Source organism: Engraulis encrasicolus, chromosome 14 (assembly GCF_034702125.1).
Source record: "Engraulis encrasicolus isolate BLACKSEA-1 chromosome 14, IST_EnEncr_1.0, whole genome shotgun sequence".
In the NCBI taxonomy this organism is placed as follows: domain Eukaryota; kingdom Metazoa; phylum Chordata; class Actinopteri; order Clupeiformes; family Engraulidae; genus Engraulis; species Engraulis encrasicolus.
Window position 1 is genome coordinate 12,823,700 of NC_085870.1, and position 12,239 is coordinate 12,835,938.

General features: G+C 45.0%; 1 protein-coding gene across 1 annotated transcript in view; it reads right to left on the minus strand.

Moving 5' to 3' along the window:
* Nucleotides 1–12,239, minus strand: part of suclg2 (succinate-CoA ligase GDP-forming subunit beta) — a 153,016-nt gene that overhangs the window by 126,716 nt on the left and 14,061 nt on the right. Inside the window, exon 2 of the mRNA XM_063214948.1 lies at nucleotides 1,910–2,051. Coding sequence (XP_063071018.1) covers nucleotides 1,910–2,051 — 142 coding nt within the window. The remainder of the gene's footprint in view (nucleotides 1–1,909; nucleotides 2,052–12,239) is intronic.

Below are 12,239 nucleotides of genomic sequence, written 5' to 3' on the forward strand. Positions count from 1 at the left end.
TATATATATATATATATATATATTAGAGGTGCTCCAATCGCTCGGCAGCCGATCATGATCGGCCGATAATGGCCAAAAAATAGCCTGATCGGTGATCGAAAAACATGCCAATCAAAAAAAAAACGATCGAGAGATATTAAATTCCTCACGCAACCATTTGCCTTTACACCTGGCGCTGCATGTAGGCGCTGGCTCTGCACAGCTGCAACTGCACCAAAAGAAGGCATCTTTGCTTGTCTATAACTTTTCGCCATTCCCCGCTTCATTTCCACCATTCATAACCATATCTGCATCAACAATGATCTGATTTTCCGATCCATGCGCCGTTTACCTGACAATGTAATTTGCGATTGAGTACTCGCCAGTGAGCCATGTTACGTTATAACCTGTGTAGTTGCCTTGGTCAGCACGCGACAACTTCACGTTGTCAGCACAAACATGTCAATTATTGTTTTCAAAGTTGTAATTGGCAGTCAGTCGATTAGTTTGATAGTCGCTGAAACACCAAACGGCGACAGATGTGGTTAAAACTTGAGAGAGAGATTCAGAACGTAGTGGAGCACTGTAACTGTGGACGGTGACAGAGAGGGGAGGGGCTCTCCTCACGAGGCTGCTCATTTAAAGCGACAGGTTGTTTTTTTTCTCGTATGTGGAAGACTATTTGATGTAATGTTTCAGTTTCAATTCAATCTTAAATAGTTTAGTTATTCTATGCAATAACTTATACATTGATTAATACTGTAGACTGTATTACCAACACTAGTCTGAAAGATAATAATAATAATAATAATAATAATAATAATAATAATAATAATAATAGCCTAATAATAGACATGTGCAAATTAAGATTGATTGGTTTATGGGCAGAAATGGTATTCAATAAGGATAATTAATAGGCTATTAAAAAAATAGGAAATCATTTTTGTGATCGGCAATGATCGGTAATCGGCAGATAAAGATTTTTGGTGATCGGTATCGGTGATCGGACCCAAAAAATGGTGATCGGAGCACCTCTAATATATATTAAAAAAAGAAAAACTGATACGTGCACACCATGGTGGCTTTAAAGTAAAACGAAAGGTTGTTGGTTCGAGAACAACAAGGTACTCATACAGTTCCCAACATGTGATAGAAAGCAGTTCATGGCAGTCTTCAACAGCGGTGTCAGTGGGTGAATTAAATTAAATTAAATGTGTAGCATGCAATGTCCAGTAAAGTGCAGTGCTGTGATGGAATGCATAGACTGGGTTTGTTTTCTTGTCTATTGTCTATTGCATAACAGTATGCACTTTGAACACACAGTGACATTTCTTTGGCTCACAGTAATGCACAGGGTAGGGTATGTGCTAAATACAGTACAATACATTTTCTGCTTGAGAGGCTAAACATACAAAGGTGTGTGCTGGTGTGTGTGCTTGTGTGTGCTTGTGTGTGTGTGCGTGTGCGTGTGCGTACTGTCCTTGCACTGTTCTCAATGACCACTTGGCTGCTTCCGTCTTTGTGTGTCTGTGTGTGTGTCTGTGTGTGTGTGTGTCTGTGTGTGTGTGTGTGTGTGTGTCTGTGTGTGTGTCTGTGTGTGTGTGTCTGTGTGTGTGTGTCTGTGTGTGTGTGTCTGTGTGTGTGTGTCTGTGTGTGTGTGTCTGTGTGTGTGTGTGTGTGTGTGTCTGTGTGTGTGTGTGTGTGTGTGTGTGTGTGTGTGTGTGGGGGTCTGTGTGTGGGTCTGTGTGTGGGTCTGTGTGTGTCTAAACATGTACATGTGTCTTGTACTCACTGAGGTTTTGGCAGGCTCTGTCCGTGTGTGTGTGTGTGTGTGTGTGTGTGTGTGTGTGTGTGTGTGTGTGTGTGTGTGTGTGTGTGTGTGTGTGTGTGTGTGTGTGTGTGTGCGTTACTGCAATCCTGCTGTACTCACTGAGCTTCTTGGCGGCCTCCAGGGCGTCGGGGGCGGAGTCTGCCACGTAGAAGCGCTGCACGGCCACGCCGCCCTCCTGCATCAGCTTCTTGCTCTGGTACTCCTGCAGGTTCAGCCATCGCCGCGAACTCACACGCGACAACTGAGGAGAAGAGGAGAGAGAGTTGTGATGAGAGATATACAGGGACATGGAGGGAAAGACAGAGAAAGAAAAAAGGAGAGCAAGAGAGGTCGGGAATACAAGATACATGTATATAGAAAGAAACAGAGAGAAAGATGGAGCGAAAGAAAGAAAGAAAGAAAGAAAGAAAGAAAGAAAGAAAGAAAGAAAGAAAGAAAGAAAGAAAGAAAGAAAGAAAGAAAGAAAGAAAGAAAGAAAGAAAGAAAGAAAGAAAGAAAGAAAGAAAGAAAGAAAGAAAGAAAGAAAGAAAGAAAGAAAGAAAGAAAGAAAGGTAAAACACAGAAAAATAAAAGCAAGAGAGTCAGAATGAGAGACCAAAAAAAAAAGAGAGCGCAAGAGGCCATAGATAAGAACAGCCTCACGTCGCACAGACACTGACAAGAGAGAGCGATATACTTGCGTAGTACGCCATAACCATCAAACAGGCCTGGTTGAGCATTTAATTGACACATGAGATCAAGAATTAATGGCAACGAACGAAAGTGACTTTCATTAAAACACGCTCAGAAAGGTAGATGTGTCCCACACCACAGACAGCTGCAGCGCACTTCAAACATTGACCTTCCGGTTTTTCATTCTTAATTTCTTTGTCCTTCACTTTAATGGTTCACGAGGTGCTCAGCGCCAGAGAGGGAGCGAGCACTGTACATTAAACCTGCCAGACATTAAACTGTAGCCAGCATGGGGTCAATGGAAAGTGCTGTTAAATGGCAGGCCAGAACTAAACTTCTGTGATTATTGATTAGGCGATGGCTGCAGGGGAGATTTTTCACTGATTCATCTTTCCTGTCTGGGGTGCTGAACCCGGGGATGGGGCATGAGGAAGGGGATGGGGATGGGAATTTAATGGGGCAGGGCAGGAGCCATGGGGACGGGCATAGGCAGAGGATGGGGATGGGGATTGGGGGTGAAGCAGAGGATGGGGATGGAGATAGGGGGTGAAGCAGAGGATGGGGATGGAGATAGGCAGAGGCTGGGGTTGATGCTGAAGCTGGGGATGGGGCTGAAGCTAGGGGATGGGGATGGGTATTGGGAAAGGGGCAGAGGTAAGGCATAGGCTGGCGGATGGGGATGGTGATGATAGGGAACAGGATAGGGCTTGGGTAGGGGTCAGGGTATGGGGGTAAAGCTGGGGTTGAGGCGGAGGATGGGCCTGGGAATGCGACAGGGGATGGTGATGAGGCAGGGGCTGGGACTATCGGAACTGAGGCCAGAGATGATGGTGCTGGGGATGAGGATAGCGAAGAGGATGGGGCAGGGGCAAGGGAGGGAGAGGGGCTGGGGATGGTGACGGGGAGGTGGATGAAGCTGGGGTTGAGGCTGGGTCTGGACCTGGGGATGAGCCAGCGGATGGTGGTGAGGCAAGGGTTAAGTCTGAAGCTGAAACTAGAGATGGGGCTGAGGCTGAGGCTAGGAACGGGAATGAGGCCGAGCTTGGTGCAAGGCGGAATGGCGCTAGGGCTTGGAATATGTAAGGATGGAGATGGGGATGGGTGGTGGAGTGGGCCAAGACAGGGAGTGGAGCTGATCTACTGGGGCTGGGGATGGGATGGGATGGGATGGGGACGAGCGTGGAGTGGTGGCGGCGCTGGGGCTGAGTGTCTTGATGGGCTTTGCCTCTGGCGGAGCTGAAGCTCCCTGACTGATGGCCTGCTACCCAATTTCCTGCACCCCAGAAAAACAAGCTGTAAATTGCTTGTGTTAATGAGCGTCCCCCTTTTTTAATCAAGCGACGGGGGCCGCGCTCCCTGAAGGGATGACTTGCGAATGTCGAGACAGCGCGACTAAACATGAAATAACTTTGAATTGAGTGACACGACTGTGCGAAACATGAAAAAAAAATGTAGTTACACAGTAATATACGGCAGCTGCATGATGATAGCTTCCTCTTACTTAATGCAGTTAATTCCATTAACAACCAATCCTATAATATATCAATTTTTTTCCTTGTGGGTTCACTTCCATTGCAGCAACTGGTGCTTAAAACTGCATCGTGCCACCGTAGTACACAAATTAAACACTACGGCTAGTGAACACAGTTTACAGGTTAATGTAAAGCGAATGTGATGATGTGCCGTCGCATGGTGTTTAGCACGCTTGACAAAGTTGAACTTCTGAACCACTCATCTGAGCACACCGTGCTACCCCTCCCCAACCCTTCAACCCCTTAAGTCTCTCTCCTGTCTGCCTTCCAATACTCTCTGCGACTAGCGAAAAGAAACATGGAACATCCCGCTAGCGCCTCTTGTTGTTGTGATGCCGTTTCAATTAGAGATGCACCGGATCCTGATTTTTAGGATCCTGCCGGTTACCGGATCCACTGCTTAAGATCCTGCCGGATCCGGAACCCGATACCGGATCCTACGAAAGGGTTGAAACACATAGCCTACTCACACATGTGGGCCCTTTTTATCACATTGGCTCAAAGTATTTTGACTGAAAAGCCTCGGCTACCGGATCCTGGATCCTGGAACCGGATCCGGATCCTGTGCATCTCTAGTTTCAATACCCAATGTGAATACCGCCAAGGAACACATCATAACCACTCAAACACACACACGAGGTCCTATCCTTGGCATCTTTCAATACCCTCTGCAGTCAAGGCACATAGTCACATCGTCCTATCCTCTGACTGTTGTCTCTCAATACCCTCTGCGAATACAGTAAAGGCACATGCTGCGTCCATTCTAGCCTTCGTCTCCTGTCTTTCAACACCCTCGGTGAATACTGCCGAGGCACATTTTGTATCCCCGCTAGCCCCTCTCATTGCAGTCTTTCAATACCCTCTGCGGGGGTCAGACGGGTGTCACCACCAACACACAATCTGTTGGCTCAGCAAACCCAGCCTACCGCAGACTCCAGCTGCCGTCGTGATTAAAAAGACATTGGGCGCTTAATATGAAATGCAAGGCGGTTGAGGTTAATTTTTCCTTTTGTTCTGTCAGGTGGGCCCCCCCCCCCATTACCCAATTGGTGTGCAACAACAAAGGCGTATACTTCATAAGAGATGAGGGGGGGAGAGAACAAAGCCATGTTGCGCTAAAAGTGAGGGAAAAGGACATAGCATAAAAAAGAAAAGGAAAAAAAAACTGAAAACGCCTCGGGCCATCCCTCAGATGTACCCGACTTAATCATCATTAAAAATCTGTGCTAAGGAGCTAACATGCAAATCCAACCAGGCTTTCTTCTCAAGGTTCCTGGTGCTACGGCACATGGCCAGGCAACAGCAGCAACAAAACAAAAAGCCCTTACACTGCCTTTTTTCTCCCTGTCGCCGCTAAAGGTTCAAGCTGCTTTTTCCGAGTGTGAGGGAGAAAAACTCTCCAAAGCTATGGTTTCTTAATGATGTGTGACAATATATTCCCTCGGCTACACAAAGCAGCTGTTGTCAAAACACTAAGTGTCAGGTTGACAGTGAACCGCATTCCTGCATCGCAAGGAGTTACATAATAAACTCCCAGGCTGTGGGGGGAGGAGGAGGAGGAGGAGTAGGAGGAGGAGGAGGAAGAAAGTGTGCACAAAAAAAGAATCGAGTATCAAAGGACTTCAGGTTATTTGAGTAATTTAAAATAATTTCTTCCCCTTTTCCCGGTGTCTTTGTGTTTGTAACTACTCCTATGAGCATCAGCTGATGAAAAAAGGGCTCGAAAAAAAAAAGAAAATCCCACTACAAGCTGTGCTGATAAATAATTCAAATGTTCTTCAAGTACAACAAAGTCTGCCGAGCTGATCAAACAAGAGACCTTTCTTAAGGAGCCGCTGTAAAAGATGGATTTTGACAGGAGGAGGAATGACTAAGGGGCACTTCAGAAAAAGAAGGGGGGAAAAAGAAAAAAGGGGTGGATGGGGAAGGGGGTGGTTGGGTAAGGTGGCATGGTGGGGGTGTGAGGAGAAAGAAAAAAGAAAAAGGTCGCTGCCATTTGACATGGCGGTTGTAGCAGTCTGACAAGGCCATGACGGGACTTTCAAATGAGGCCTCTTGCATCTCCATCATTCATGAGTGTTGGGGGCGCATGGTGGTGGTGGTGATGGGACTGTGAGGGGTGACTGTAGCTTTTTTACACCATGCCTAGCATGAGCAGGAGAGCACAGGGCCAGTGCATCAGCCTACAGCCAAAATTCACTTCAGTTCATGAATGCACATCCACCATAAAACCCCCCGCCCCCCCAAAATTATTCAAAGCCGGTCAACAAGAGTAGGCCGTGAGCGTTCAACTCCACTGAAGGGGAAAAGTAAGGGTGGCGTTCTAATTAGACTAATCCCCAAGGGGTTTTGACAACCTAGCACTCAAAGAAGGAACACTGCATGGTCTGGCACACTACATCTGCATAGAATTGTTCATACTGTACGGCAATGTAATGCTTAAGAAACAGCATGTGCAAAACAAAACAAAAAGAGACTTTAGTACAAAACTCGTTTACAGTAAGTCTGCTGTAACTTGCAATGGCCTACAACTTAGTTTTTAGTTTTGATAATTTTTTTTAGTTAGTGATTAGTTTTTAGTTGAATTTGAAGCTAATTATACCTCAGAGTACAGCCACAAGATGACAAGATATTACTGTCACGCTGTGAAGTAAAATATCTTTCAGGGATCTGTTTTTGTCTGGGTCACATTGTCATCCTACACGGCGCATTTACTGCAGTGTGAAAGTGGGAAAATAAAAATAACTTGATCAAGGTCAGTTATCCACAAAGCGCAGCTCCCTGTCCAATAAAAGGCCTGCGAACGCCTTTGTTGTGGTGCCTCTCAAGTGAATTATTTGCGGACCAGATCTCAGACGCTGCCGCTTCGCTATGCTTCTGCCACCTGAAAGAGACCCATACTGAGGCTAATCACAAGGCCCGTCTAGACAGCCAGAGCCACCTTGCACTACGCTGCCTCATTTTATTCCCATCCCAGGCCTAAAAGGCAAAGTACACAGTACATTTTGCTGTGTTAACTCAACACTTAAGAGTCAAATTTAACACGCAGAGTGTTCATCCTGCTCTTTTAAGTGTTGAATTAACACTGTTAAATTCACTGTGTACTGTATACTCGTCGCCCCCTCAGCTGCCAGCCAGGCAGCCCAACCTCATTATCGGGCCTGCTTGCTGTGCCGTGCAGTGCTGTGCCGTGCAGGCGAGGCTTTGTGGAGGGGTTCAATGATGGGACAAGGTATTAAAAACAGCCAATAAAGGCACATGCAGTAGAAAATGAGGCACACCGCTCACCTTGCCTTATTGAACAGTTCCAATAGCAGTTCCCACTTTAATGCGTCGTCTGTCTAAACGCGGCATTAATCTTCATATTACGGACTACACTGTACCACTCATTCAGGAGGTCCAAATGTCTCTTGTTCTTTTTTTTACCGATAGCATTACTGGTACTTGGAGGCTACATTCATGCAGAACTGATATGCAAGCAGCTGCAGAGTGGAATTTGTTTTAGATTGCTCCACCTTTTTCATGCTGGCCATACGTGTGCTGGTGTGTACAGGTTGTGCGTCTTCCAATTGATTACAACTTAATGTATTGTTGTATAATGCATTGCATTGTACTGTTTATGTCTCTGCCTCACACTCAGTGTAGCTAGCCACTACTGTCATCAGTAAGAAAATACAATTTTAACTTGAACCTCCCGTCAAATGAATTACATTCAAGGTCTCATTCCAGTCACGAGATGAACAAGAGGTCTTGAGTAAGCTTAGTTTTAGGACTTTGTGTGCACTGTGTCTACTTGACTCCAAGTGTGCACTGCATTCATGTCAAATCTCACCTCCAGTGCCATGACTGTATGCAAAACAAACCCAAATGAGGATAACATGTTGGGCATCAATGCATACCAATTAAAACGGGGCGCCGATAATTTCTTTCAAAGAGGGACCCTCATTAAAAGATAATAAACGCCAACAAACCAACCCAGCAGTGTGGGAATGAAGTGATAAGGGAGAACAACAGACACCGGAAATGAAATACTTGGGAGACGTCCAGCATGCAAAAAAAATAAAAATGTCAAGGGGGATAATAAAAAAAAGAAAGCCAAAGCGAGGCGAGAGAGAAATAAAGAGTCCTACCCTCAGTGGTAATTAACAGCATGGGCCCTTAAAACAGACAGAAAGATATTAATGTGACCCAGCAACTAGACACAATGCAGCACACAGTCGCTTCCTCCTGGCAAGTAGCAGCACCTCACCCTTGCCTTAATAATAGCCAAAATCCTCACGGTACCTGTGGGGCGGGCTGACTGCAGGGCTGGGCAATATGACGATATATATCGTTATCGTGATATAAAAGTGTATATCGTGACCTTTTTCCTATATCGTTTATATCGATAGCAATTTTATCAATTTTATACAATTGAATATCATTTAATTACATTTCATGTTGTCACAATACACACTATAAGTTAATGTAACTGTAAAAATAAGAATAAAAAGATCCATTTTAAAGAAAGGTTGTTTTGCGACATGAAAAAATAAAGAGCAAATAAAGAGAATAACTGAAAACATATGTAATTGTGCTATATCGTGATATATATCGTTATCGTTATATTAAGTAATCCATATCGTGATATTGTTTTTTTTCCATATCGCCCAGCCCTAGCTGACTGAAGAAGACACATTTCAAGCCATTCACCAGAGGCCCCTACTGTTACTAATGCAGAAGAGGTGGGTGTAGGGATGCAAAAGGAAATGATGATACAGAGGGAGGGGAGAAAGAGAAAGAGAGAAGCAGAACTCGAAAAGACAAATAGAAAGGAGGGAAAGATAAATAAAGGGAGAGAAAGAGGGAAAAAAAACTTCCAAAAATAGCGGATGCTGAGTGAGAAATGGGGCTGCCGGCGTCCCTTCTGGCACCGCCGGTTACCTAGGGGCGCGGAAAAAACAGGGGCGACACATGAAAAGCACTTTATTTTCGTCCACCGACAAGCTACGGGGCACCGAGAGGCAAGTGTATCTATCTGGGACCCGGAGCAATGCAATTCTCCGCCATCATAAAGACGTCGGCCATTTTCTTTCCGCCCTGGTCGGCATCTCTCTGTTATCAATTTTCATTCCTCTGGAGGGGCCTCTTGTCATGAATTCCACATGTGAAATTCATGAGGTGATTCGCTGTGTTTGGATTGGATTGCTACCTGTGCATTCACACCTTATTTAGACTTGCCTTCTGGGTAGGGGGCCATTTGTTCCAGAAAAAAATAAAATATAAAAATGATCATGACCCTTTAACAATCTGAATACGATTCCAATGCGAGAATGTGTTCCTTTTTTCCCCCCAAGAAGACTTATTGTTTGATACACAACATACAAATCAAGGCAAATGGTTTGAGAATGCTTCATCAAACCTGCATTAAACATGCATTAGTTCCATTGTTGCAGCCAATGGATAGCGATGTCATTACCATAATCTTTTTCATAGAAATACTAGGAAAGGAACCGTAATCATTCAGTCTGTTTCACAAATTTGACTTAAAAACAGCTTCAGCCTGTTCTTTCCTTCATTTGCTGCTTTGATCGTACCGTGTATTTCTCCCTTTGGGTAGCGGTGTTTCAACACATTATGCAATTGCCTTGCTGACATGAGTGAAGTATTGCCAGTATGTTTGTTGAAATAGCGCCTTTTAAGATGATTAAATAGATCTTCCTCAATACCCTCTGCAAGTGCCAACATTTCCCAAAAAGGTTTACTTGTACAAACAAACAACTGTACCTGACAGTTCATTGCCAGACCTCATCCCACGCCTGATGCAAAGTTCTTTTTTTGGCATGAACTGCTCATCTGATGAGCCAGTAGCTCTCACTGACCTATTTCAACACTTGAAAGAGACCTAAAATGAACAAATTGTGTGGTATGAAAAATCAGCACAGCCACAAACAAACATATTGACGGGCTGGTGAACATGAGTAGTAGTGGACTAACACTTATCAAACTAAACTTTCATCTATGAAAAGATACATTAGTCTGAGGATATAAAAGGGCAAAACCAACAGTATCCCCCATGAGAATCACCCAGATGGTGGACTTGTTTAATATTGACTAAAAAAAACTTACTAGCACCCAACCCCTTCTTTCATCAAAAAGACCTACTTGTTCAAGTAAACGCCTGTGTCATCCATTCCTCGTTGCCACAATTTTATGTTGGTTGAGAAAAAAAGTTTAAAAAAAGTGCACATTTACACAAAATATCTGAAAAATTACTCCACGCCTCAGGAGGAGGGTGGCAGTCTTTAAGAAGGACATGAAGCACATGATTACTCAATGCTCGGGAGTCATTTGTGTTTATAGGTTAGTGGCTCATAGGAAGAGAAAGGGAAAAAAAAGTGACTATTAGGGAAGAGAGGAGAAAGGGGAGGGGATGTAATGTAATGTAATGGAAGAGAAGAGAAGAGAAGAGAAGAGAAGAGAAGAGAAGAGAAGAGAAGAGAAGAGAAGAGAAGAGAAGAGAAGAGAAGAGAAGAGAAGAGAAGAGAAGAGAAGAGAAAAGGCAAGGGAAGGCAAGTGACAGCTTTAGTTGGGGAGGCCTCCTCTGCAGCAGAGCGGTGAGCAGGGTGAGGAGGCCAGATACGATGGGGAGGGCTGCCCCCAGAAGAGAGAGAGAAGCTGCTGTACTGCACTGTACTGTACTGCACTGTACGTGTGGCAGCCAGCCGCCATCCCTTGGGACACTCATTCCACAGCAATTATCTTCATCACCGCTCAGGAGACACGCTTGCCAAGCCCGTTAAATACAAGCTTTGAATACACACACATACTGTACTGTATGTGTGCACATCACGCACGCGCGCGCGCACGCACGCACGCACGCACACACGCACGCACGCACACACACGCACACACGCACACACACACTTAAAAAGTACAGTCAGCTGAAAAGGGGGGCAAAAAAAGCAGGGATGGAGAAAGACACAGCAGTTAAGTCTGACGAGATCATTTCACGTGAAATCAGTCAATCTCAAACCTCATTGGCACAAAATTCTAACCAAAGCTGGCACGGTGATATGGTCACATGAGAAAACCATACAACTTATTTTGCACGATTGCCTCACAAGAGACAAAGACAGGTGAAACAGAGAGACACTGTAGGGATTAAGACACAAAGAAAGACAGACAGACACAGACAGACAGACAGACAGACAGAGTGAGAGAGAGTGAGAGTGGGAGAGAGACGATGTTCTTAAGCGGAGAAATCACACACAAAAAAAAAACACAAAAAGCAATAACTGACCCTGCTTGGCTGAAAATTAGAAGTGGAGATGCCCTGCCAGGTATTCATGAATGAGCAGCAGTCAACCTCTTGTCTACCTCTACCTCTACCTCTACCTCTACTTCTCTCTCTCTCTCTCTAGCTGCACCACTGTGCCCATCTCGCAAAGGACATGACGGGGAAACCTTCAACATTGATTACACCACCGTCTCCATGGGCCAAAGCTCCCGTGAACACGCATGGCAGCGCCCGTTCCCGGGACGGCTTTGCACCGGGGGCTGACTGACCAGCAGGAATATGATTAATTCAGATTTTTGGCGACAGGTCACCACTGTGCAAGGGAAATTAAAAAACTCCCCCCCATTCATGAGCTCAACTCTCTGGAGTACCCCTGCCCCATCTCCTCCATATGCAAATCCATGTTCGCCCTAACAAATACAATCAGAATTTGTATGGAGGGGGGAAAAAAAACCTTAACACAGCTTAAGAGGCCACGGATGACTTAAAACCAAAATGTTTTTGTGCAAGAGCAATCTGCTCCTGGCAGGCGTGAAGCAAGAAAAGTATGACATTTGGCAACCGCAGACCAAATGACAGTCAAAAAAAATATTCACACCAGACCAAGCCTGGGCCTTATGAGTATATCCTTCTTGTCAAATTCTTTTTTTTAAATGTATTTTTATGGGCCTTTTCGCCTTTATTTCAGATATCGACAGTGAAGAGCGACAGGAAGCAAATGTGGAGAGAGAGACGGGGTAGGGATGGCAAATGACCCAGGCCGGATTCGAACCGTGGGTGCAAAATTTGGGCACGCAAGCTCAAATGTGGCGGGGACCCAGTGCGCTGCGCCTTCTTGTCAAATTCATTCCTGTTTTGGAATAAGCTTACATCTAATGCTTGTGCTACACCCCTTCTATGACTGACAATTAATCGGCATTGTCAATTCTGACACACTCCATAAACA